A 24,694-nucleotide genomic window follows, 5' to 3' on the forward strand; every position below is an offset into this window, starting at 1 on the left:
GGTGCTAGGGTGGTCAAAAAGACACATGTACAGACTAGGGATGCTCCGATAGATTGGCCACCAATCAGTATTGGCTGATTTCAGTGAAAAGCACGTGATCACAAAAGCCGATCACCTGTGGCTCGTACTATTGCAGCGATGCCTGCGTGTCGTGTAGTGTCTTGGGTAGCCTCCTCCTCCCACTTTCCTTCACACTGCACAGGCGTGCCAAACAAAACAAACATGTCTGCTGTGTGGAACTTACCTAGCAACACAAGCCTTGGCTCACGGTGTGATCATCAGTCAACAGCTAACGCAGCCAAAACGCTGCGTGACTGTCACAAGGCTAAGCAAATAACCCGAAAATGATTTGAATTCTTCGGATGAGATGACCAGCAGTGGAAGACACTGGGTTCGCCGACAGCATATAGCCAATAGCATGGGTGCAGCCATTAATTCAGGGCCCCTTGAAAGAGATGGTCAGGGGACCTTGGAATTCTCCTAACTTTACCCCCTTATATGCCCCAATGTTTCATTGGGGTGGCCAAGGTGAGACCATTGCTCACATAGGGGTGGCAATAAGTTGATACCTGAGTTGTCTGGATGGCCAGTGGGGTGGCTGGAGAGTGACCTGAGACTGGCCACCCCGTAGCTCTGCCACTGCTCAGATGGAAGTGGAAACATTCTGCTTTGGAGATGAGATGTGCCGCAATCCTGATGAGCAACTACAAGAAACATCTGACTTCTTCTTTCTACACCAACTACTCAACCAACTTCTGTGTTGTCATGACGCACTTATTTACCTCAGTCTAATACTAACTCATGAAATTGTATTTCATTGACTGAAATGATGCTTTCAGATCATTTTAATATAATTTTTCATCTTTATTTAAGGGTATTTTTCTTATTTTTTTACACCTCTCTGTTAAAATAAACCTACCATAAAAAATAAAACTACAATATAACCGATGTAGTTTCAGACTACCATGAGATGTGGTTAAGTTAAAAAAAAAGTATTCAACCTTTATTTAACCAGAAAAGTCCCACTGAGGCTAAGAACCTGTTTTACGAGGGAGTCCTGGCCAAGAGAACGCAGCAGAACAAACAAAACACAAACTCACATAGTCCACAGTACATCACTCAGACAAAACACATGCATGATGGAACATAATCAAAAACAAGTACAGGCTATTGATGTAGTCTCTTGTACGGTTTTCGATTTAAAAGCATTCAAAGAAATCAAGTCAGCCAGCTGCCAGTCCTTTTGCAACATATTCCATGCATGAGGTGCAGAAAACACAAAAGCTCTTTGACCAGTTCTCTGCGGGCATATGGCCCAGAGAGCAACAGGCAACCATTTGACCGTAGAGTGCAAGGGTCAACATTGGATTAAATGACAAAAGTCAGAGGGCATTAGTTCAAGTATGGCCTTGTAGATAAAAATATACCAATGTCTCAACCTCCGAGTGGAGAGAGCAGGCCACCCCACCCAAGAATACAACTCACAGTGATGTGTCGTGGCTTTACAGTTAGTAATGAACCACAGTAATGCATGATAAACTGTGTCAACCATGAAAAGACACTTAGACGAAGCATTCATATAAAACAGATCTCCATAGTCTAACATAGAAAGGAAAGTTGCAGAGGCTAGGGAAAGAAAAAAATACTTATTTTGAAAGGAGAACCCCAATTTTAGTTTTAGCTTTGTCACCATGTTTTCAACATGCGATTTGAAAGTGAGGGAATCGTCAACTAAAACAACAAGATCTTTATGCACATGAACCGCCTCCATAATGCTTCGGTTTAGCGGGGACGCTGGTGGGATTGTCTGAGGCACCTTCTCTGAGTTGGAAAACAACATCAGTTGAGTTTTATCAGCATTAAAGGCTCGTTTCGGTTGACCAAGTGATTGCTGGACAACAGAAAAAGCTTTTTGCGATATGCATGTTAGCTTCAGGCACATTAAGACCCAAGACATTAACTCATTCAATCCCAGCCACTTTTCAAACGTACTGGCCATTTTAGACCATTTTGAATGATCTTTCAAGGCACACAGAATATTGTGTTCTATGGCTATATAAACATGGAACCTACCAAAAGAAAGATTGGACTCCTGTTTTTCATCAGAAAAAAGAGTTTGTTTCTACCTTTTTCCGTTCTTTAGTAATCAGCAGTAGAACATAGGTAAGTTTCAGGAAAATATCAGTTCCTGACTAAAAAAAGAGAGAAAAACAGCTTTTTGTGAAAAGATACATTTCAAGCAGAACTTTCACTTTGACACAAATATGTTTTGCGTTTGTGACAGCACAAATATCTAAACAACACAAAAAAGGGTTTGATTTACATCAAAACAACTGTTTATTTACAAATATAACACCATGAACTATTTACAGTTTTCAAATTTGGAAATGAACTAACTGAACTATGTGTGTGTGCATGCATGCGTGCGTGTGCATGTGTTAAAATTTCCCTCAGATGCGTAGCCTTCTGCACGCTACGCTTCCTCCTTCCTGTCATGTGTGATTTGTTTCCATTCACATGATCTCTGCCTAGCTCTTATCAAATGTGGCCGTTTTTATGGCTTAAAATTGCTCTGAAGTGAAAGCCATTACTGGAGAGTTGCGTCATCACCTCTTTTTGCCTCTCACGCAAAAAAAACCCCTAAAAGACGTAAAAATACGTTGTTGGGATCGGGTGTTCGGGACTATAAAAACTTATAAATACGTCTTTGGTATTGAATGAGTTCATATACTGTAAATCCTAGGTTCCCAAAGTGGAGTACGCGCACCCCCAGGGGTACACCAATTATCATTGGGGGTATGTGAATAAAAATGAAAAACAATAAGCCCCTAACACTCACAATTAGTGTGCCTGAACGCCAAATGGCGCAAGGAGAAGGAGCAGAAAGGAGACAGCGCATGAAGTTGTTCACTGCTCTGTGTGCATTATATGAACAAATACGTGAGTTTGATTTTATTATTATTTTGTGCATTAAGAGTGTTTCATCTTGAAGATTTCATTTCTGATGGTGTTTCAATCCCCGCACGGTGCAACGGTGAAAACCTATCACTGGGATTCCCCCGAAAATGAGGCTTTATTGTTGGTTGTATGTACTTTTGTACTTCGGCTACTGCTTTATCACGATTGTTACACTTTCCCCCTACAATTAGGTGTTAAATTAATATGCAGACTTAAACCGTAGCTATCGTGAGTGGACGAAAAAGTGAAGCTCACATTCAAGCCATTCAAACGGAAGGACGCCAACATTGGACTGGAATAAAACATATGTAGGATGATTACTTATCTATTTCTCAGTGCTCATGTCAAACGTGCAACATACACATTTTTGACTTGGAATTACTATAAAGTTAATTAAACAATTTATCATGCTCAATATTTCAAGTTAATGTGGTTTTTGTTTTTGTTTTGAAGTGTGAAGGAATGGGTGGGGGGGTATGTGGCTTCAGATCAAATGTCTGGCGACTTTAAAAAGTTAGGGAATCACTGATATAAATAATAAATAAAAGAGATCCTAACACGTATCCCTGTGGTACCCCCTTGTGGACAGTAACACGTTCTGAAAGATAACGGTCATATTTAATGCACTGGGTGTTGTAATGGAGATAAACCTGAACAAGTCTACATTTTAAAACTGCATGAAACAGTGTCAAAAGCTTTCGACGGATCGTTAAAACGTGAAGTGCAAGTATTGTTTTTTTCAAGTGCAACAATAATATTGTTTTCTTATATCGTATTGATCGGAGCTGTGATTGGACTCTACTTTCTTTCGAAAGCCTGACTTTGAGAAACAGTTTTGTTCTCGCTAGAAGAAATTCAAGAATTTTTGACAAGACTGCCAAGTTTATGTCGGCCTATACTTGGTTTTGATTGCACAACCGTTTCATGAAGGTAGAACAAAAGCCGATTTCTAAGTCAATAACATTTGTAAAAATCAGAAAACGATGTCAATGTATGTCGTTACCGGGACAGCATGTGATGCACAAATCTCATGATGAATTTTTCAAGAGGAGATGAACCAGTGGAAATGTTTGCATTTTCATGTTGTCAAAATTCACACATGGCTGATCATTCACTATTAAAATGCAGTCACCACCCTCTTTCTTTGTTTATGCTGCAGGTATTTCTTTAAGTGTAGTTCCAATGTACCTGGGTGAGATCGCGCCCAAGAACCTCAGGGGCTTTTTGGGGCTGGTGCCAAGTATCTTTATCGGCACAGGAGTTTTCGCCGCCCAAATCCTCGGATTACATGAACTTTTAGGAAAGGTATGTTGTACAAGCATACATTTCTTCTTACCTGAACAAAACATGACGAAAATATGTTGGACTCCATTCTGATAACTATCCTCCATGTGTTTGTGGTGCATGTTAATGGGTTGTGAAGCAGAGCCAATAAATCAATGACATGATAACATTAAAGAATGGCTTTTCAATGTCTTGCAGGAGGAATACTGGCCTCTGTTCCTTTCTGTGGTGGTTTTACCAACATTTATCCAGTTGATACTGTTGCCATGGTTCCCAGAGAGCCCCAGGTACCTGCTGATTGAGAAGCACAATGTCCACGCTACCATCACAGGTCAGTGCAAACTGCTGATTGTACGTTTTCATGGCTTTGCCACACACTAAGGCCATGTCCACACGAACACAGATATTTTCAAAAACACTCGTTTGCCCCTTTCGGTGTAAAAAAAAAAATCTCCTACTACACAGAGCGTCACGGGGTGGCGAAGCGCCGGTAATAGGATTCCAGAATGCAGAGACATAAAAAGTTTCGTGTAACAAAATTTATTACAAGTATCACGCAAGGTGGAAAACACAAAAATGATACAGAGCAAAAAGGGAAAAAACACATACAAAAGAACTAAGACCGCTGCACACACGGAAAGGAGGAGGAATCAAAAAATACAGCAAGAAACAAAAAGTCAATGTAGACAAAAGGTCGAACAGGCAAAAGACATACAACTAAGATAACTGCTGAAAATACGAGTACGAGCAGAAAGCTAAGCAATACAGGACAAAGGCAGGGAACATGTACTGTAGCATTAAGAGACAATCTGGCAAAAGGTAAGTGGTAAAGCAGGGTATAAGTAGCCCAAGGCTGCTCCTCCCACGGGTTGGAAGGTGTGCTGCAATGACAAACAGTTAGGTGGCAGCAGAGCAGCACCCTGGCTCATGACACAGAGGGGTTTTAAAACTATTTCTGTCTAGTGAATACGCATGCACAGCCTGTCATGCGCATGCCAAAGTAAGAGCGGCGCCGCGGCCATGGTTAAGACAATTTTCAGAAGTGTCTGTCACGCCTTGCAAAGGGGATGTGGATGAATCCCAGGATGCAGACACAGGAGAGTTCCAGCAGTGAGATGAGTTTAATAATAATTAGTCCAAATAGTGAGACAAACAGCAACTGAAGGCGACGGCGCACAAAAAACAGAAAAGGCACCGTGGTTTCTCAGGAGGCACGAATAACCTTTGGCCACCTCTACCGTGGGAGCTGGACGGGCTACTGGGGCTGCAGGACGGCAGCTGGAGGGTTCCTGAACGGAGGTGAGTCCAGAACCTAACAAACACATGCGGTTGCAGTAACAAACAGAGACAATAATCCAGCACTGGCTAGGAGCAGCTGAGAGGATGATAAAGGGTACTTAATGACGAACAGGTGCAGGAACCCAGTAGCTCCGCCCAGCTCAGGTGTCTGCTTCTGTGTCACCGTAGAGTGTGACAGTATTCCCCCCCCCATTCAATGGACGCCACCCGGCGGACCACCCGGTTTTTCCGGGAACTTACTGTAAAACTCCGTGAGGAGCGACGGGTCGAGGATAAGGGATCGCGCAACCCATGACCGGTCCTCGGGGCCATATCCCTCCCAGTCCACTAGGTACTGTACACCCCTGCCCCGTCTCCTGGCGTCCAGGATGGCTCTGGCAGTAAAAGCAGGGTGGCCCTCGATCAACAGAGGTGGCGGAGGGGGCACTGGCGGGGGGCTGAACTCACAGGAGGTGACCGGCTTGAGGCGCGACACGTGGTATACCGGGTGGGACTTGATAGAGGCTGGGATCTTCAACTGGGCCGACACCGGGTTCACCATCTTCACCACTTCATATGGGCCGACAAATCTGGGTGCCAGTTTCCTGGATTCCACTGCCAGGGGGAGGTCCCGGGAGGACAGCCACACTTTCTGTCCCGGTTTATAGTCGGGTGCCGCCTTCCTGTGGCGATCGGCCAATCTCTGGTTGCGTTTGGCAGTGCGGGCGAGGGCGGCTCGGGTGTTGCGCCAGACCCGGTGGATACGACGGATGTGGGAGGTTAGTGATGGTGTGGCACCTTCTGGCATCTGGGATGAAAATATAGGAGGCTGAAAACCATAGACTGCTTGAAATGGCGACATGCCCGTGGAGGAACACACCAGCGTGTTATGAGAGTACTCCACCCATGGAAGAAAGACGGACCAAGAAGTTGGGGTTTGATGAGCCACACACCGAAGGGTAGCCTCCAGGTCTTGGTTGACCCTTTCCGTCTGGCCGTTGGACTGGGGGTGATAACCTGAGGACAGACTGGCGGTGGCCCCCAGGGCCTTACAGAAGGCCCTCCAGGTGGAGGAGGAAAATTGTGGCCCCCGATCGGACACAATATCGCTGGGGATGCCGTGCGGGCGGACCACATGTTGAACCAGAAGCTTGGCTGTCTGCATGGCGGAGGGAAGCTTACGGAGGGGGACAAAATGGGTGAATTTAGAAAACCTGTCCACGATGGTCAGGATGACTGTAAAGCCCCTAGATGCGGGGAGTCCGGTGACGAAGTCCACTGAGATGTGTGACCATGGGCGGGGGGGAATGGGGAGGGGTCGCAGGAAACCCGCTGGGGCCTGGTGGGAGGACTTGCTTCGGGCGCAGATGGAACAGGCCGCCACAAAGCGCTTGGTATCCGCATGGAGCGTGGGCCACCAAAAACGCTGTGAAAGGAGGAACGCCGTCCGCCTGGCTCCGGGATGGCAAGCAAGCTTAGAGCTGTGACCCCATAATAGTACCTCTGGGCGCAGGGCGCGGGGGACGAACAGCCGGCCGGCTGGGCAACCAGTAGGTGGGTGTGTATCCCCTGTTGCCTCAATGACTTGCCTCTCCACGTCCCACTGGACTGCACCAAGAATCCGGGTCTGAGGAATAATGGAGTCGGGGCCGAGATCCTCCACAGGTGGCGCAAACATCCGAGAAAGTGCGTCCGGCTTTCCATTGCGCGACCCGGGGCGGTAGGTGAGGGTGAAGTCGAACCTTGTCAGGAAAAGAGCCCACCGTGACTGGCGCGGATTGAGGCGTTGGGCGGAGCGGATGTAGGCCAGGTTCCTGTGGTCCGTGTAAATGACAAAGGGATGGGATGCCCCTTCCAACCAGTGCCTCCACTCCTGAAGGGCCAGGACCACTGCCAGCAGCTCCCTGTTGCCAACATCATAGTTGCGCTCAGCGGGCAAAAGACGCCTGGAGAAAAAGGCGCAGGGGTGCAGCCGCTGATCGACGCTGGAGCGCTGGGAGAGTACAGCCCCGACTCCCGTGTCAGACGCGTCCACCTCGACAATAAAAGGGAGAGAGGGGTTAGGGTGGGTCAGGACAGGAGCGGAGGTGAAAAATTTCTTTAGCTTCCTAAAGGCCAAGTCGGCGCCAGGAGTCCATGAAAATGGCACCTTAGAGGATGTAAGCTTGTTCAGAGGTTCAGCCACTTTACTAAAATCTCGAATAAAGCGCCGGTAAAAGTTGGCGAACCCTAGGAACCTCTGCAGAAGCTTCTTGGATGTAGGAGTGGGCCACTCGACCACTGCTTGGATCTTAGCAGGATCTGGTCTAATCTGCCCCTTCTCCACAATAAAGCCCAAAAAGGAAACAGACGGTGTGTGAAACGTGCATTTTTGAGCCTTGACAAATAACCGATTCTCTAGGAGGCGCTGAAGGACGAGCAGCACGTGTTGCCGGTGAAGCTCAAAAGAGGAGGAAAAAATAAGTATATCATCAAGATAGACAAAGACGAACCGACCTAACATGTCGCGCAAGACATCATTAATAAGACACTGAAAGACTGCGGGTGCGTTGGTGAGGCCAAAAGGCATGACGCAGTACTCGAAGTGGCCTAAGGGGGTGTTGAAGGCAGTTTTCCATTCATCACCTTTTCTAACTCTGATAAGATGGTAAGCATTACGGAGATCCAATTTTGTGAAGATAACGGCGTCATGAAGTGGTGTGAATGCCGCATCAAGGAGGGGAAGAGGATATTTATTGCGGATGGTGATCTTGTTAAGCGCTCGGAAGTCAATACATGGGCGCAATGTGCCATCCTTCTTTTTCACAAAAAAGAACCCTGCCGCCAGCGGTGAAGAAGAGGGTCGAATGTGCCCTGCCGCGAGGGAGGAAGAGATGTATTCCTCGAGAGATTTCTGTTCAGGCAGCGAGATGTTATACAGCCGCGACGAAGGAAGCGGCGCGCCAGGTAGCAGATCAATGGCGCAATCGTACGGGCGGTGGGGGGGGAGTGTCATAGCGCGTTCGCCACTGAACACCTCGCTAAGAGTGTGATACTCCCTGGGGACTTGGGAGAGATCAGGGGGCGCGAGCGCAGCAGCGTGAGAGAGAGAGACGGGAGGTAAAGCCGAGCGCAAGCAGTGTGAGTGGCAGTAAGTGCTCCAATTATTAATTTTAAGAGTGGACCAGTCAATAAGAGGACTGTGACGTTGCAACCAAGGAAGACCAAGAACGACGGGAGCGGAACGAGAGGAGATGACAAAAAAGGAAATAGCCTCGTGATGATTACCCGAGAGGAGGAGCGACGCGGTGTGTGTTCTATGCGTAACGTTCGCAAGGAGGCGTCCATCAAGCGAGCGAACAATTTTGCGTCTGTCCACCGGCTCAAGCGGGATCTTAAGCTGTTCAACGAGTCCACTGTCAATAAAGTTCTCATCTGCTCCTGAGTCCACTAAGGCACAAATAGGAAAAGAACCCCCCTTTCCCCAGAACAGCGTACCTTCGACCTGCAGGCGGCCCACGGCAGTAGTAGAGGCGGGGCGAGGCGGTGAAGTCTGTCCTGCCGGGGTGGAGCTCGGCGACGTGGGCGCACGCCTGGGTCGAGGACGGTGGGGGCAGCGCGATATGGAGTGGTCCGGCGCTCCACAGTAAAGGCACAGCCGTAGTGACAAGCGGCGCCTCCTCTCCGTGGCCGACAGTCGGTGGGCTCCCAGCTGCATGGGAATCCCCTCCTCGGCGATCTCCGACTGAACCTCCCGAGCGAGTGGGGCAGGAAGCGGCAGGGGGAGGAACTCTTGGCCGTGGGATGACAGCCTAGTTGCGCTGAGAGGAGGCCTCTCTCGTTGTCGGGCGCGTTCTTGCAAGCGACCGTCCAGCCGGATGGAGAGAGCTATGAGCTCCTCGAGCGTGCGGGTCTCGTCGCGGGACGCCATCTCGTCCTGCATGCGGGAGTTGAGGCCGGCGTAGAACACGCAGCGGAGGGCCTTATCGTTCCAGCCGCTCTCCACAGCCAGAATGCGGAACGTTATTGAATAGTCGGCCACTGAGCCGGAGCCCTGGCGCAATGCCAGGAGCCGTAGACCCGCCTCTCGCTCCCTCATAGGATGGTCAAAACATTCTTTATCTCCTCCATGAACTTGGGCAAGTCGGTGAGGAGTTCCGGTTTGCACTCGCAAACCACCATTGCCCATTTCGCGGCACGGCCTGATAACAGGCCAATAATGTAGGCCACCTTGGCAGAGTCTGAAGCGAAGGTCTGAGGTTGTTGATTGAAGATGAGGAGGCAGTGATGTAGGAATAGCCGGCATCCTCCAAAGTCCCCTTCATACCTGGTAGGGTGTGGCAGATTGGGTTCCCGGACCTGTTGGCTGGCGGTGGGGAGTGCCACGGGGAGCGGGGCCAACGGGGAGGAATCCTCCAGCGCCGCCGGGCCTGTTATGCGGGCGTGCATATCTCGGACCAGGGTAGTTAGGTCCACCAGCGTCTGCTCATGGCGAGAAAGCATCTGGCCCTGGGCTTGGCGGGCAAACTGCACATGTTCCTGCTCTGCGGGATCCATTGAATGGCTGGATTATTCTGTCGCGCCTTGCAAAGGGGATGTGGATGAATCCCAGGATGCAGACACAGGAGAGTTCCAGCAGTGAGATGAGTTTAATAATAATTAGTCCAAATAGTGAGACAAACAGCAACTGAAGGCGACGGCGCACAAAAAACAGAAAAGGCACCGTGGTTTCTCAGGAGGCACGAATAACCTTTGGCCACCTCTACCGTGGGAGCTGGATGGGCTACTGGGGCTGCAGGACGGCAGCTGGAGGGTTCCTGAACGGAGGTGAGTCCAGAACCTAACAAACACATGCGGTTGCAGTAACAAACAGAGACAATAATCCAGCACTGGCTAGGAGCAGCTGAGAGGATGATAAAGGGTACTTAATGACGAACAGGTGCAGGAACCCAGTAGCTCCGCCCAGCTCAGGTGTCTGCTTCTGTGTCACCGTAGAGTGTGACAGTGTCAATCCGGCTGAAACTGCTACGGAGCTCAGACTTTGCCAAACAGCGCAGCCAAACGACAAAAGAGAGATACGAGAATATGTATTCATGTTGACCAATTTGGTGTGAGAGCGCAAATAGACGTGTTCGAAGCAATATTTTCATTATGTCTGATGTTGAAGATAAGCTTTTGCTACTACTCGTTTGCAGCTATTTTGGGTCTTCATGCATCACACCATGTACACTCACACAATTGGAGCTAATTATTTCTGTTATTCACGTTAATCTCCAAAATGTTGTGCAAACATACTGATTGTGTATGTGGCCGTAGCTTATGCTTCCCCCCCCCCAGTAATTAGGTGATCTGGAGACAGGAAACGCAAAACTGTAATTCCTTGCCAAATAGGTGCCTTTAATGGCCCCATAGAAAAAATGTCTTTAATGGTGGCTTTGATTATCTGTACTATGATATCTGACAGGGGTGTGACAGTACGTGTATCTGTATTAAACAGTTCAATACACGTGCGTACACGCAGTTTTGTATTTATTTCATCAACTTCTGATGGAGCTCTGTGCTGAAAGCTCAGTGTATCTGCCCTCAAGCACAGTGTCATGTTGTGTGTGCTGCTCTGCTGCCCCCTATCTGCCACGTGTTGCAGCACACCACCGCGTCTATCCGGAGGAGCTAGTTGACACACCTGTGTGCTATTATCAGCCAGCTCTCTTAAGCTGCAGTGTGACCTGCACTCGTTGCCAGATTGTTACCTGCTCCTCCTGGAATTGTACTCTTCTGCTTATTGCATTTATCCTTTTAGGCCTTTTTCTGCAGTGGTGAGTGCTAGTTTGCTGCCTGCGATACCTGCTAGGTTCTCAGCAGCATTTTCAGTTGTTTTTTCCTCTCTGCTACCCTTTTTGCAGCACCTTTACTTCCAGTTTTTTCCCTGCTTGTTTTCCATGCAAGCAGCGTCTTTCGGTCTTAGTTTTTCCCCGTGACTAGGTCCGGGTAGTTTTGTGTTGTACTTTGCATTTTTGTGTTTCTGTATTTTTTCCACATTGTGGTCACCTTTTTGTTAATCAATTTTTGTTACACGAACTGACTCGTCTCTGCAATTGGGATCCAGTACTCTTGGCTTTAGCCAATCGTAACACACAGAGCCGCTGAGCCCCGCCTCCCACATCCACACCATGCTGAAAGTGTTGAAAAATGTTGGCAATTTCAATAAAATTCAAATTACAAAAGGTGAGGTCATTTTATTTCTTGTATCGAAAAAATATTGAACCGTAACACAAACGTGTCGAACCGAACCGTGAATTGTGTGTATCGTCGCACCCCTGATATCTGATACCACCACTTGCAGAAAAAGTGTAGTTTGCTGTACCATGCTTGAGCACAGTAAACATGGTTAGCAAACCAGAAAAAGAGAAGATAACAAAGCAGAGGATAGTCGATACCGTGTGTGGTGCTGTTTTATGACACCCAGGTTCTCTTCCCATAGCTCTGAAGTGGTACAGGGCCAGTTGTAACATCCAGGCTGAGATTGAGGAGATGCAAGAAGAGCAGCGCTCCTTGTCGTCTGTGGAAACGCTGTCAGTGTGGAATCTACTTCTTGACGATACAGTTCGATGGCAGATCCTCACTGTGGTGGTCATCAACATCGGCATGCAGCTGTCTGGCATTGATGCTGTAAGAAGGTTTCGCAAAATGTATATTTTCAGTAAGACACTTTTCACACGCGTTCACATGTTCGTCTTCCACGTCTTTGAAATGTTTTGTCGTTCACCTGTCAGATGAGTTACTTCCACAAGTCTTACAGCGGATGGCGAGGGAAAAAAAATAAACGCGAGTAATTGATATGCCCGCAAAAATGCCTGTTTTGATACACAGCTCACACCTCCCCCTCCAGACCCTCCTGCTAGCTTGATGTTGCTTCTCCAATTCTGGATCAACATTTGCAATAAAAAATGTGAATTTCTGTCTCATTTTATCTGTCACATTTAGTTGATATGTAGTATTCTACAATGGTCTAGGCGTCAATAAAGTTACATTGATGAGACAATAGACACCGCAGGAAGTACAGGAACTATGAATGCGACTCTCCCATAGCTAACGTGTGAGTTTGTCTCATGTCTATGTTAAGAGTGTAAAGGGGACTATGGGTTGGTATTTTGTGTCTAGAGGACTCTAATAATATATAAAAAACGTATTTATAAGGTCGTAAACAGTTTTTCTATGTTCTATGAACATATTCAATTTATAAATGAGGAATCCTACTTTGCGCAGATTCACTCGTCATGGTCAGGTCTGGAACCAATTATCGGTGATAAACAATGGATGGCTGTACATACTTTTAGAACTACAATAAAATATGTTTGCTGGCACGGCTCGCACCGGTACTGAGAAATGTACTTTAGACAGTCGCCAATGAACCTTTAGAGTTTCAATTGTCAGCCATTGTGAAAGTGAAAATGGGACATGAATAAAAAATACACGTCCGAAACAATCTGGACACTTTTAAAGACCGCAAATGGAGACCATGTCTGACCCAGTAGCTCCAAATTCCACATTCAAAATGTATTGCAAATGCTACAGATGCTATTCTGCTACATTGTTGAAATCCACTATGAATCCAAAACCTGATGTTCAAACAAATCTCATTTTCCACGGCAGATCTGGTTTTACACCAACGACATATTTAAGAACGCAGGAATCCCTGAGCCAGAGATCCCGTACACGACGGCAGGAACCGGAATAATCGAGATCATTGCTGGACTCATTGGGGTAGATACTCTTTTATTGTAGAAGAAGAGTTGATCCACTCAAAACCTGTGTCACCCTTTCATGAACGCCGATGTCCTTTTGTAGTGTTTCACCATCGAGAAGCTGGGCAGGAAGCCTCTTATGATTGGCGGTTTCACTATGATGGGTGTCTGCAGTGCTGGGATAACTTTTGCCTTACTTTTACAGGTGAGAGTGCGTGTGTGCGTGTGCGTGCGTGCGTTTCAAGACCAACTCATTGGTCATCGGTGAACATAAACTGTCCTTTTTGAATGCACATTTTGAATTGCACAGCAGTGTGATTCCAACACAATACAGTGTATATCTGGTTAGTTATTACGACATAAATAAATAGCATTAAACATGTTAAATGCAGTCATATGTAATGTAAACAACCATAAGCGGAGTGCAATGATGGATTCATCTAGAGCAGAGGTCACCAACCCGTCGATCGCAAGCTGCTAGTCGATCTTTGGGACTTTTCCGGTCGATCGCGAGAATATTAGAAAAAATAATTATTATTACATCGGAGCCCTCCCCTCGCAGAGAGTGACCGACAGGCACGCATTTTGACGACTGAACACGCCCGTGCCGCTCTCCAGGCCGAGTCCTCAAAACCCGACCAGAGGTACCACGAGCGCTAACACCTCCGGTCGGGTTTTGGGGACCGGGCTCCTGGCTGGAGCATGGGGGTTGCGTGCCTGGAGGGCGGCGAGGCGTACTGGAGCGTTCAAGTGGTCAAGTTCAGTGGGACTTTGTTTTGTTAAACACAGGAAGTGAACTGATTATCGGAAATGGATGAGACAGGGAGAAAGAGTGGGATGAAATCAGCTTTTCTTTTTCCTACTCAAGTTGACTATTTTTATTTTTGAAAATATCGTAGTATGTTCCTTATTATAAACGTTGTTCCGCATGTTTAAAAGGAACTAAACTATGACTAATGTCCCCATGTTGACTGTGTCACACATACTATTGTCTCTCCCTCCAGACTCAGCTGCCTTTCATGCGCTATATCAGTGTTGGCTGTGTGGTTGGCATCATCGCTGGCTTCTGTATCGGCCCAGGCAAGTATCAGCTATCGTAGTAGTATGGCCCGTTTATTGCAGTTGATTGGATGCTCAACATAAATGCACTAGCATCTACTGTATATGGATGCATGATGAATAAAATGGAAACGATAAAAAGGAAAAGATCATTCACACACATATCTACTGATACTTTTTATTCTTCTCCTTCATCAAAATTCCCTATTTATTATTCTTATTCCGACCCAGTTTTGACTACTTTTTCAACTACTTTTACGACTACTATTTCTCAAGAATTCAAATCATTCCAACATCACAATCTTCAGAATCAGCTTTAATTAAGAATTTGACTCCGGTCAACATCACTCTCCGTTAAAAAGTGAAACAATTGTAAATAAGTTTGCATATAAGACGAAGAAGGAGAATACTACTAGAATGTTATAGAGCGATTAGAATTATGATGGTATTTACAATGTTACAGTTTACAAATTCACAGTAAAAACAGTAAATTCCACATTTTTGATAACGCATGATTTCCACATTTCTAAACCCATCCATTCATCTTCTATGCCGCTTGTCCTAACTAGGGTCACGGGTATGCTGGGGCCTATCCCAGCTGACATTGGGCGAGAGGCGGGGTACACCCTGGACTGGTCGCCAGCCAATCACAGGGCACATATAGACAAACAACCATTCACACTCACATTCATACCTATGGACAATTTAGAGTCTCCAATGAACCTAACATGCATGTTTTTGGAATGTGGGAGGAAGATGGAGTACCCGGAGAAAACCCACACACGCACGGGGAGAACATGCAAACTCCACACAGAGATGCCCAAGGAAGAATGGAACCCAGATCTTCCTGATCTCCTGACTGGCCAACAAGCCACCGTGCAGCCATTTCTCCACCCGTTCGATCAAAACATTGTGGTCATTCAAAACATTCATCCTATCTACTTTCCTCATTTTTAAAAAAAATCCTGATTTTCCCTGAATTCCACATTTTCTGGCCCAAAATGAAAACATTCATCCACCTTCTTCCACTTATCTGAGGTCGGGCTGCGGGGAAGCCTGGGCTTCTCGTCTTAGGGTCCTCCCTGCGGAGGCGTCCCCGGGCCAGTTGGCTCTCCAACGTGCCGTGTGTCTTCCCCAAGGCCTCCTATTGGTCGGACATGCACTGAACACCTCCCCAGAGAGGCACCCGGGTGGCATCCTGACCAGATGCCTGAGCCATCTCGTCTGGCTCCTCTCAATGCGGAGGAGCAGCGGTTCTACTCCAAGTTTCTGCCAGATGACAATGCTGCTCACCTTATGTCTAAGGGAGCGTCCAACCACCCTACGGGGGAAAATCATTTTGTCCGCTTGTACCTGTGATCTTGAACAGAGATTGACCAGTTAATTGGGAGGTTTTTGCCTTTTGGCTCAGCTCCCTCTTCACCACAATGAACGGATGCAGAGTCTGCATCACTGCAGACGCCGCACCAATCCACCTGTCGATGTCACGTTCCATCCGTCCTTGTGAATATTATGGTTTGGTCTGAAAGGGTTTTGCTATATTATTAGGATTAAGCCGTTATACTCAAGTCATGGATTCAGAAATAGTTTTAGAAGTTTGCAGCTGATCATGCAACCATCATTTTGGAGACAGCATTTTTAAGAAAGGATGGTGACACACGTCAGCAACACAATAACTCTGACATGATGGTTTTTGCCTTTTGTAGCTGGGGTTCCCTTCTTGGTCACAGCAGAGCTCTTTAAACAGTCCCACCGTCCAGCAGCCTACATAGTGGGAGGATCCCTCAACTGGCTGTCCAACTTCACTGTGGGATTTGTTTTCCCCTTCTTACAGGTAAAAGCACCTTTAAAGAAACACAGAAAGCAGTAGTAGTTTTTAAAAGGTTGTTTAAAAATACTTACTGACAGAAACGTGAGAACAAAGATGCTAACTTCAGCGACCTCAGCAGTCTGATTGGACATGACAGCTGACAAGGTTGTAATATCAAAATACCAACCCGATCTCAGATGTTAGTGGCCGCAGTGTCTGACAGGAGGCCTCACATCCTGCATACGCTATCATCCTACAACTTGGAAGACAACTGGTTAAACATTTAAACTAGTAGAGTTTTACTTTTCATCCGTTTCCCCAGCTTCGGTTGGATGTGATTCCAAATGAATGGGTCCTGAGGTCAGAATTCCTTTCAACTTTGAAGAAGACTGAAATGTTGAATTGTGATGTTTACAGCGTTTGGGTTATGGATTGAACCCCGGATGCAGAGACAGGGAGAGTTGGCAAAAACTCTTTAAGTCTTTAATGGCGTTCTTTCTCACAAAGAGCGCAATAATCCTGAAGCGCTGTGTGACGAGATACTCAGCTCACGAGACGAGATCATACATGAGATTGGGCGTACAAAAACCACGTGAGACAAGATTTTAACAGTATTTTTCGGGAAAGTACAATGAAAAAATATGACTGGACAGGCTTTTTAATGAAACTAAGTCACAAATCAATGCAGTTGCTTTTGAAATGTTTTTTAAAACATTAAATAAAATAATGGCCCAAATTTAAATCCCTTTACATAAAATTAAATGTAGGTATTTATTTTATTATTTATTTTTTCAAGTCCTTTTTTTTTTGTTGTTGTTATCACTGCATCTGAACGTTTCCTGCGGCCCGGTGGTTGGGGACCCCCTCCCTTACAGCATGCTTAGAGCTATGATGTGCTCTTTCACACAATTGAAAATACTTTACGAATGACACTTTTATAAAATTGGCTTCTTTATTTTATATTGTAAGATGAATGTCTAGATCAGCATGTAACCGTTGAATCGAATCGAATCATATCATTTGTACACTGTACCGAATCGTTCTGTTTTTAAAATATATAATTTTAAAATTTTATCTTAATCCGTCTATGTAAATGCGTATCGAATTGTTTACCGCAAAGAGATTTACAACCCTACTTATTATTGATTTAAAAAACTTCTGTGATTAAATGAGTTAACTATGGACAAAATGTGATTAATCATGATTGAATATTTGAATCATTGACAGCCCTAATGTGTGTGTGTGTGTGTGTGTGTGTGTATACATGTATGTACAGTATATACACTCAACAAAAATATAAACACAACACTTTTGTTTTTGCTCCCATTTTTTATGAGATGAACTCAAAGATCTAAAACTTTTTCCACATACACAATATCACCATTTCTCTCAAATATTGTTCACAAATCTGCCTAAATATGTGATAGTGAGCACTTCTCCTTTGCTGAGATAATCCATCCCACCTCACAGGTGTGCCATATGAAGATGCTGATCAGACACCATGATTAGTGTGCCTTAGACTGCCCACAATAAAAGGCCACTCTGAAATGTGCAGTTTTATCACACAGCACAATGCCACAGATGTCACAAGATTTGAGGGAGCGTGCAATTGGAATGCTGACAGCAGGAATGTCAACCAGAGTTGTTGCTCGTGTATTGAATGTTCATTTCCCTACAATAAGCCGTCTCCAAAGGCGTCTCCAAGACTATAGGGGTCTTATTTCATGTCTGCAGGGCTCTAGTCATAGTAAAAATTGTATTTAGAAAGTCACAAAACTACAAAAATATTCCATTTATTAATATTGAATCCTACTGGAACCAATTAACCGTGATAAAAGAGGGACAATTGTAGCACGGAAAATGTGAAATAGGAATAATCCGGAATCTTCCTGCTGCAGCCTCTGTGCTAACAGCACCACTCATTGGTCCAAGGAAATCTGGGGAGAAAATATCAAAAGAAACTACTCGAAGGGGGAGAAATACAAAATAAAAGGAAAAAAAAATGGAATGTGACAGATCCTCTAAATCCTGAAACCTGCAGTTAAAGGTGCTGTCAGATTTGTTGTCAGCTAATGATAGTGATTTGATAGCTACTATGATAGCTACTAACATTAGCTATCATTGAACGTATTGTCGTCCATAACAGCAGCATGAGTTCAAATTGCCGATTGCCTCTCTAAGGCCTGGAATATGTTTACACGCTAGCGAAATCTACTGATTACCAGACAGTCCTGAGTGACCAATTATCTTATTTGGGCCGAATGACAATTTATGGCAATTTTTATGCAGTTTAAGTTAATAATATCAACAAAATGTTGTACAATCTGTTCTTTTAAACCACTATGTATCTTCATTTTATTCACTGAGATTACATTACATAAACTTTTATGACTTCCTTCAAGTCACTCGGTGTATTCTTAATGTCCTAATACCAACTCACTTTTGACTTGAATTGCCCTCTTTGTCCAAGCCACGACGTTTGCATCACATCTTCTCCCATTTCACTGACAGCAGAGTAGATTTCCAACCTTTTCCTGTATTCCAACGTTGCTTAGTACTGGTGTACCACCAGATGAAGTCATTGTTGTCTCTTTCATCCAACCAGATGTCAGCTGGGTCTTACTGCTACTTGGTATTCGCCAGCATTTGTCTGTCTGTGGCCGTCTACGTCTATGCCGTCATACCCGAAACCAAAAACAAGACTTTCATGGAGATCAGCCGCTTGTTCTCCAAGAAAGAACCTGTTCTGGAGACCCAGTGCCTTCTTCTTGTGGATCAGATGAAACTGAAGAAGATGAACGGCTATGGAGTGCTCAAAGCTGCTCCTTTGGAGTTTGACAGCTCTTCCTCGTCACCTTAACAAATGTTCCGGTGTTTGCTCCAATCCAAACTACTAGAGTGCTCATCAATCTCCATACTGTATTTGTTTCAAGCTGGAGGTTTCTTTCGCATATCCACTCAGGTTCAAAACATTGCTGAAAGTACTCTATGCTATCTACTACTGGTGTGCGTAAACCTCAGACCCTTGTAATCCACTTAAGGATAAAGTAAGAGTTGCATTCAAACTAAGGATGGCCCGATGTCCAATTGTATATCTGCCGATACCGATACCAGTCTAATACTTTATTTTATCTTTTCTTGTGATAGTAATATTTGTATGCATGTAGAAATGTTCAAACTGCAACCAATATTCTGCTCGCGCAAAGGAAGACATTCAATTTAAATTCAATTAGTACCGTATTTTCCGGACTATAATTCGCACTTTTTTGCATGGTTTGGCTGGTCCTGTGACTTATACTCCGGAGTGACTTATATATGTTGTTTTTCACACTGACAGCCACGAGAGGGTGCTCTAGGCTTGTGTGCCGGTGTCTGCTACTCCTATCACCTACTCCTATCCTGTACCACTGAACATTTACAATGCAAACATCAACTTATAAAGAGAAAGACGGAACACAAATGACCCCCCAAAAAAAATCAGATTCTGCAGATTACAAGCTGCAAGTAAACAAGTTATGTTATGTTGTTTAGGCTGTAGTTATCTGAATAACCGTGAATATGCTTCGTTAACATACCACCTATTCGCATTACGTTATCAGATGCCTACTTAGCCTGTTGTTCTCCATTTTATTATTCCTCTAACTTGCCTTTCAAGATGAAATGTCTGTTCTTGGTTTCTGATTTTATAAAATAAATTACCCCCAAAAATGTGACTTATAATCCAGTGCGACTTACTCAGTTTTTTTTTTCTTATTCATTGTGCATTTTTTGGCCGTTGCGACTTATACTCCGGAGCGACTTATAGTCCGGGAAACATGGTAATGGTATTAAATGTCTTTATATTTATCAAATTAAATAAAACAACCCAAGCTGTGCAATTATGCCACAATGCGTATACACTAGGTCCCAACTTATGAGCATTCGACTTGCGAACATTCGGGGATACGAACGCAAGCTGACTGGTCTATATTTTCATGTATTTTGCCTTGTAGTAACTCCATATTTATACTGCTACATGCTTGACCAGTAGAGGGCACTGTGACAATGCTAATGGGACCAACAGGTAGAGGAAGAAGGTGGGGAGAGAGTGTAAAGGAGAAATGTAAAGCTACATTGTAGCTGTATGATGCAACCCAGGCAGAGCGTGTGATTAAAGTTTATGAAGAGTTAATAGGCCTGCTTAATTCTACACCACCCACAGAACACTACCTCTTTTAGAAGAGTCTAACGAAGACGACCAGTTGTCCTTTTTTTCAATATCTCCTCCTCCTTCTCCACCACAACGACGTATGCTCGACCACTCCTCTTCAAAGGTAAATAACATTTATCATTACGTATTATTATATCACTTTTATTATTGTTTTTTCATTAATAATCCTCGTTTAATATTACTACTGCATCCAAACTCATATTTACATCTATACACATATACTGTATATGTATACACATACATGTAGTACCTATATCATTGGTAATATTACCTTTTGTTGGACTTACGAACAAATCGACTTGCGAACGGTCGTCTGGAACCAATTGTGTTCGTTAGTTGGGGACCTGGTGTACTGTGTATTGTAAACACACATACAGTAGCTTTTAATAGCATTTTTGATTGGCCACCAGACCCAGCAGCACCTTTCAAAGATTCAAAATAAGTGGATGAAAACGGAATTGTAATTCCAGTGTACAGTGAGGTACTTCACGCACAATGCGGCCTATATTATACCTGAATGACAAAGCAAAAATAACATAACTTAACAAACAAATAATAGTATACTGTATATCTGTTTGAGCACAACACCTGCCTACGTAAGTCTGCTCCTCCTGTCATGCATAATAAAAATAGATATGAATATAATGGAGGCAGTGCTTAATGACTGTTTCCTTTTTAGCACTGGTTGAGTGGAACAACTCTGCATACACGCAGACGTGACAGTGGCGCTAGGCTAATTGACTTACGCTAACAACTGCGTCAGCTAACTACCATGCTGCAATGCGTTACAGGCGCTTCATCTACGGAACGTTATGCGACGTTAAATTGAACATTTACGTGATAGTTTGGGCTGTTGCATCGGCTCGCAGAGGTTCTACGATTTCTTTACGATATCCAGTACAGTAAATTTGGCCATTACGGGGCCGATACCGATCCTGGGTGTCGTATTGGGCCATCCCTAGTTGAAACATCAGTAAAGTGTAAGTGTGTTGTGAATGACAGGAAGCCAATGATGACAACAAACAGTTTACACATGTCAGCAATCCAAACCAAATGATTGTAAACTGCCGTTGTAGCGGCACATACCCCACGTGTGGATGATATCCATATGTATTGACAATATCAATTTGTGTGGATGATATCCATATGTATCGACTGACTCTGCAAATGAATTGCTTGTCTGACAATGGGTGTGTGCAATTGAAATGCAGTTGATATCAATTAGATCACATTCAAGTAGTAACTTTTTTAAGTATTGCTTATTTTATCAAAGGGATAGTTTGGATTGGTTGACATGAAGTTGTATGACATTCCCATCAGCAGTGTAGCGCATCAACAGGGATTTACCCCCCAATTGGTCCCCTAAGTCCAGTTCTGGTCGGATTTTGGTGATAAGGAACGTAGTTCCTCTTTTGAACACGTATTGTTTTGAGACTTAGGGGACCAATTTGGTGGGGAGGGGGAAGTCACTGTTGATGCACGACACTGCCGATGGCGATGTCATACAACTTCATGTCAAAAAATCCAAACTATCCCTTTCAGGTAATTATCTGTATTTTCAGTGTTATATAATGTAAAGTCATATTACTTAATGAGCTCATTTGTGACTGAATATAAGTACACTATATACAATATATACACTTTATCATTATGAGTACTTGTATGTAGAGCTGTACAGTAAGCAAACTGAAATGTTTTTGTTTCTTTGAATATTAAAAATATGTTTGAAGTATTTAAGAATTGCGTTTAAATGATATGGTTTATTATGTGAATGGTGTGTGTGTGTGTGTGTGTGTGTGTGCGTGCTTTGGAGTAGTGGTTATATTACAGTATGTTCATTAAATAGTGGAATTGTGCATAAGTGTGAGTTTGTAAGGTTGTTTGTGTATATGTGTCTTATAGTCGACAGGTGAACAGTACGTTCAATTATTTTTGAACTATCTTTGCACGTGAAGCTCATTGTCCCCACTCAACAGACTGCAGCAGCGTCCACGGACAACTCCACACATCCTAGCACACAGTCCAACCACATCCAGCCCACGCGGGTCGGCGCTGCCATCGTCACCACAGCAGCCGTCGTTGACGCGAACAGAGTTCGCTCGCCCAAAGGGCACCCATCCCCAGAGAGGGGGCGACACCACCGACATTGGAGCAGCCAGTTTTGACATGGGCGGAGTCCGCTTGCCCCAAAGAGGACCCGTCCTCAGAAGGGGGGGGGGCAACGCTATCGAGCCCATAGCCCTGCTGATGACCATTCAGCCGTTCAGAGTTCAACTGACCTGTTAATGTTGGACCGGGAGGTCCGGACGCAGCAGGGTTGGCGTTTGGGAATCCGCCAGGCAGGCCAAAATGCTTGAGCAGGTGTGGGAGGGAGTTGCAATCCCCCTGAGAGGCAGTAGGGTTGCCCTGCACTGGGACCAGCTGGCACCATACCGGGGCTGTGATGTTCCCCAGTTCAGATCAGCCAGCTTGGAACGTGCGGTGAGTGAGTTCATTACACACAAGCATGAAAAGGATGAAGAATGGAAAATGTGCAAACATAAGCAATGAAAAATGTGTAGTTTGCCAGATTGGGAGTGTTCCACCAGTTTCCACCAGCAGGGGGCAGTGTTGCATCATGTGTCGCATGACAAGCATGGCGTCTGGCTGATAAACAGTATTTCATTTTCACAATATCGCTTAAGCGAGTGTTACAGTGTTACACCAAACTGATGATTCCTAGAGAAACATGGAAAAGGTGCCGCCTAGTTGCAAAAATATAAAAGTGCTTATTTACTGATTAGCAGAGCTTAGTTGTCTCTCTACGTGTCCTGTGTGTGTATGGCGCACGTGGAAAGGTCCTGGCAGGTAGATGAAGAATCTGGCACGTTCCTGCTACCGTCTGGAAGTGTTTTATGGCGGAATGTCTTACAGGCTAAGCGCCCTATTCCTTACACGTTAGCACCGCCTCGCCGTGCAGGGCTATCTATGGGCTAAAAATGGCCCCCGCAGCGCACTTTGGAGACCGGTAGTCTGCGGCGTGGACACAGACAAAAATGCTTATTTTTAGGAATTGAAATTTTCATGTACTCAATTGTAATAGTAGCAAATAACATCCTCAATGTGATTTGCAACATTCGATTGCACTCCATGCAACAACTTCACATGTCTAATATAGTTTTAACATCCCAAACACGAGTATCACTGCACGTGAGGTGCAGCATCATCCAGTGCGTGTGCTGGGAATCATCTACCATGTTTCTGACATCAGCGAGGTCCAACGTGTGGCCCGGCGCCCATTTGTGGCTCGGAGCTTGTTTTTATTGGCTTGTGACATTTTGTAGAAATACAGTTGAACAAAAAAACTAGTGTACAAATGCAAAAAAACAAAGTGTATATTTGTAATTCCGCATCCATGACCTCGCCATTCACAGATTTTTGGTGAATTTTTTTTTTTTCTCAAAGTCCGTTTTTTCCTGCAGAAAAGGCATCTCATTCACCATAAGTCAGTGATAATGCAGGTAAAATGGACGGCATACATGTTCCACTGACATTATGCTTCGCTGATGATATTTTTTTTCCTTACCAGCTGATATTTCCCACTTTGTCCGGCGCCTCCTGAATACACCACACATCCATATACGTTTCACTTTTATCCGATTTATATCTACAGTACATGCGAACTAGCTTCTGTTCTGTTCACGCTGACATGAAAACATCAGCTGCACATCACATATGAGCATCATGTGTTTCTTTTTCGATCGATAATGTCATAGTTTATCGTTTATTGCTACTGGATGTTTGAATTCTTGGCCCATCAATATAGTATCTGTAGGAATGTTAATCACTGCGGTCTTTCCTGAAGCAGCAGACACGAGCTGACATGCAAGTATGCTAATTAGTATGCTCATTGCTATGCTAATGAGTACGCCCAATAAGCATGGGTGTTATTTCCACTCCTTACATGTTTATCCTCCCAGATCATTAAAGTCACTCACATGTTGATTGCTGCTTTTCTTCCGCAACGTCTATGCACGCATTTCACTTTCATCATTTTGTGTGTGTGTGTGTGGGAACGTCAAGTTGTTGTGAGGGTCAGAAGGTAATGATTAACCATTTAATACTGTAGTGCCCTAACTAAACTAACTAAGCCACGTCTGTGCATATTAAAGCAAGTTGGTGTACTGCATGTGGGGTATTGAAGTGTTACAATGACAGTGTTGTTATGGTAACTGATCAGTGTCAATAAATGCACGTAACTAAGAGAACGTCACCTGAACGTAACAGATCTTTCTAAAACCAGAGGGCAATTCAAAGCACTTACATGGAGAAATGTGCAGTCAGAGAGCAGCATTTGTCATGAATCAGGTCGTAAAACAAAACACTAAACTA

The 24,694-nt window shown here is 44.7% G+C and overlaps 1 protein-coding gene across 1 annotated transcript in view; it reads left to right on the plus strand.

Moving 5' to 3' along the window:
- Positions 1-21,986, plus strand: part of slc2a15a (solute carrier family 2 member 15a) — a 36,976-nt gene extending 14,990 nt beyond the window's left edge. The window contains exons 5-12 of the mRNA XM_054797663.1: positions 4,118-4,263; positions 4,441-4,573; positions 11,981-12,168; positions 13,153-13,263; positions 13,348-13,449; positions 14,249-14,324; positions 16,010-16,137; positions 18,719-21,986. Of these exons, the coding sequence (XP_054653638.1) occupies positions 4,118-4,263; positions 4,441-4,573; positions 11,981-12,168; positions 13,153-13,263; positions 13,348-13,449; positions 14,249-14,324; positions 16,010-16,137; positions 18,719-18,973 (1,139 nt within the window). The 3' untranslated portion in view covers positions 18,974-21,986. The remainder of the gene's footprint in view (positions 1-4,117; positions 4,264-4,440; positions 4,574-11,980; positions 12,169-13,152; positions 13,264-13,347; positions 13,450-14,248; positions 14,325-16,009; positions 16,138-18,718) is intronic.
- Positions 21,987-24,694: the final 2,708 nt, after the last annotated feature.

The sequence above is a fragment of the Dunckerocampus dactyliophorus genome, chromosome 13, assembly GCF_027744805.1.
Source record: "Dunckerocampus dactyliophorus isolate RoL2022-P2 chromosome 13, RoL_Ddac_1.1, whole genome shotgun sequence".
Taxonomy (NCBI): Eukaryota; Metazoa; Chordata; class Actinopteri; order Syngnathiformes; family Syngnathidae; genus Dunckerocampus; species Dunckerocampus dactyliophorus.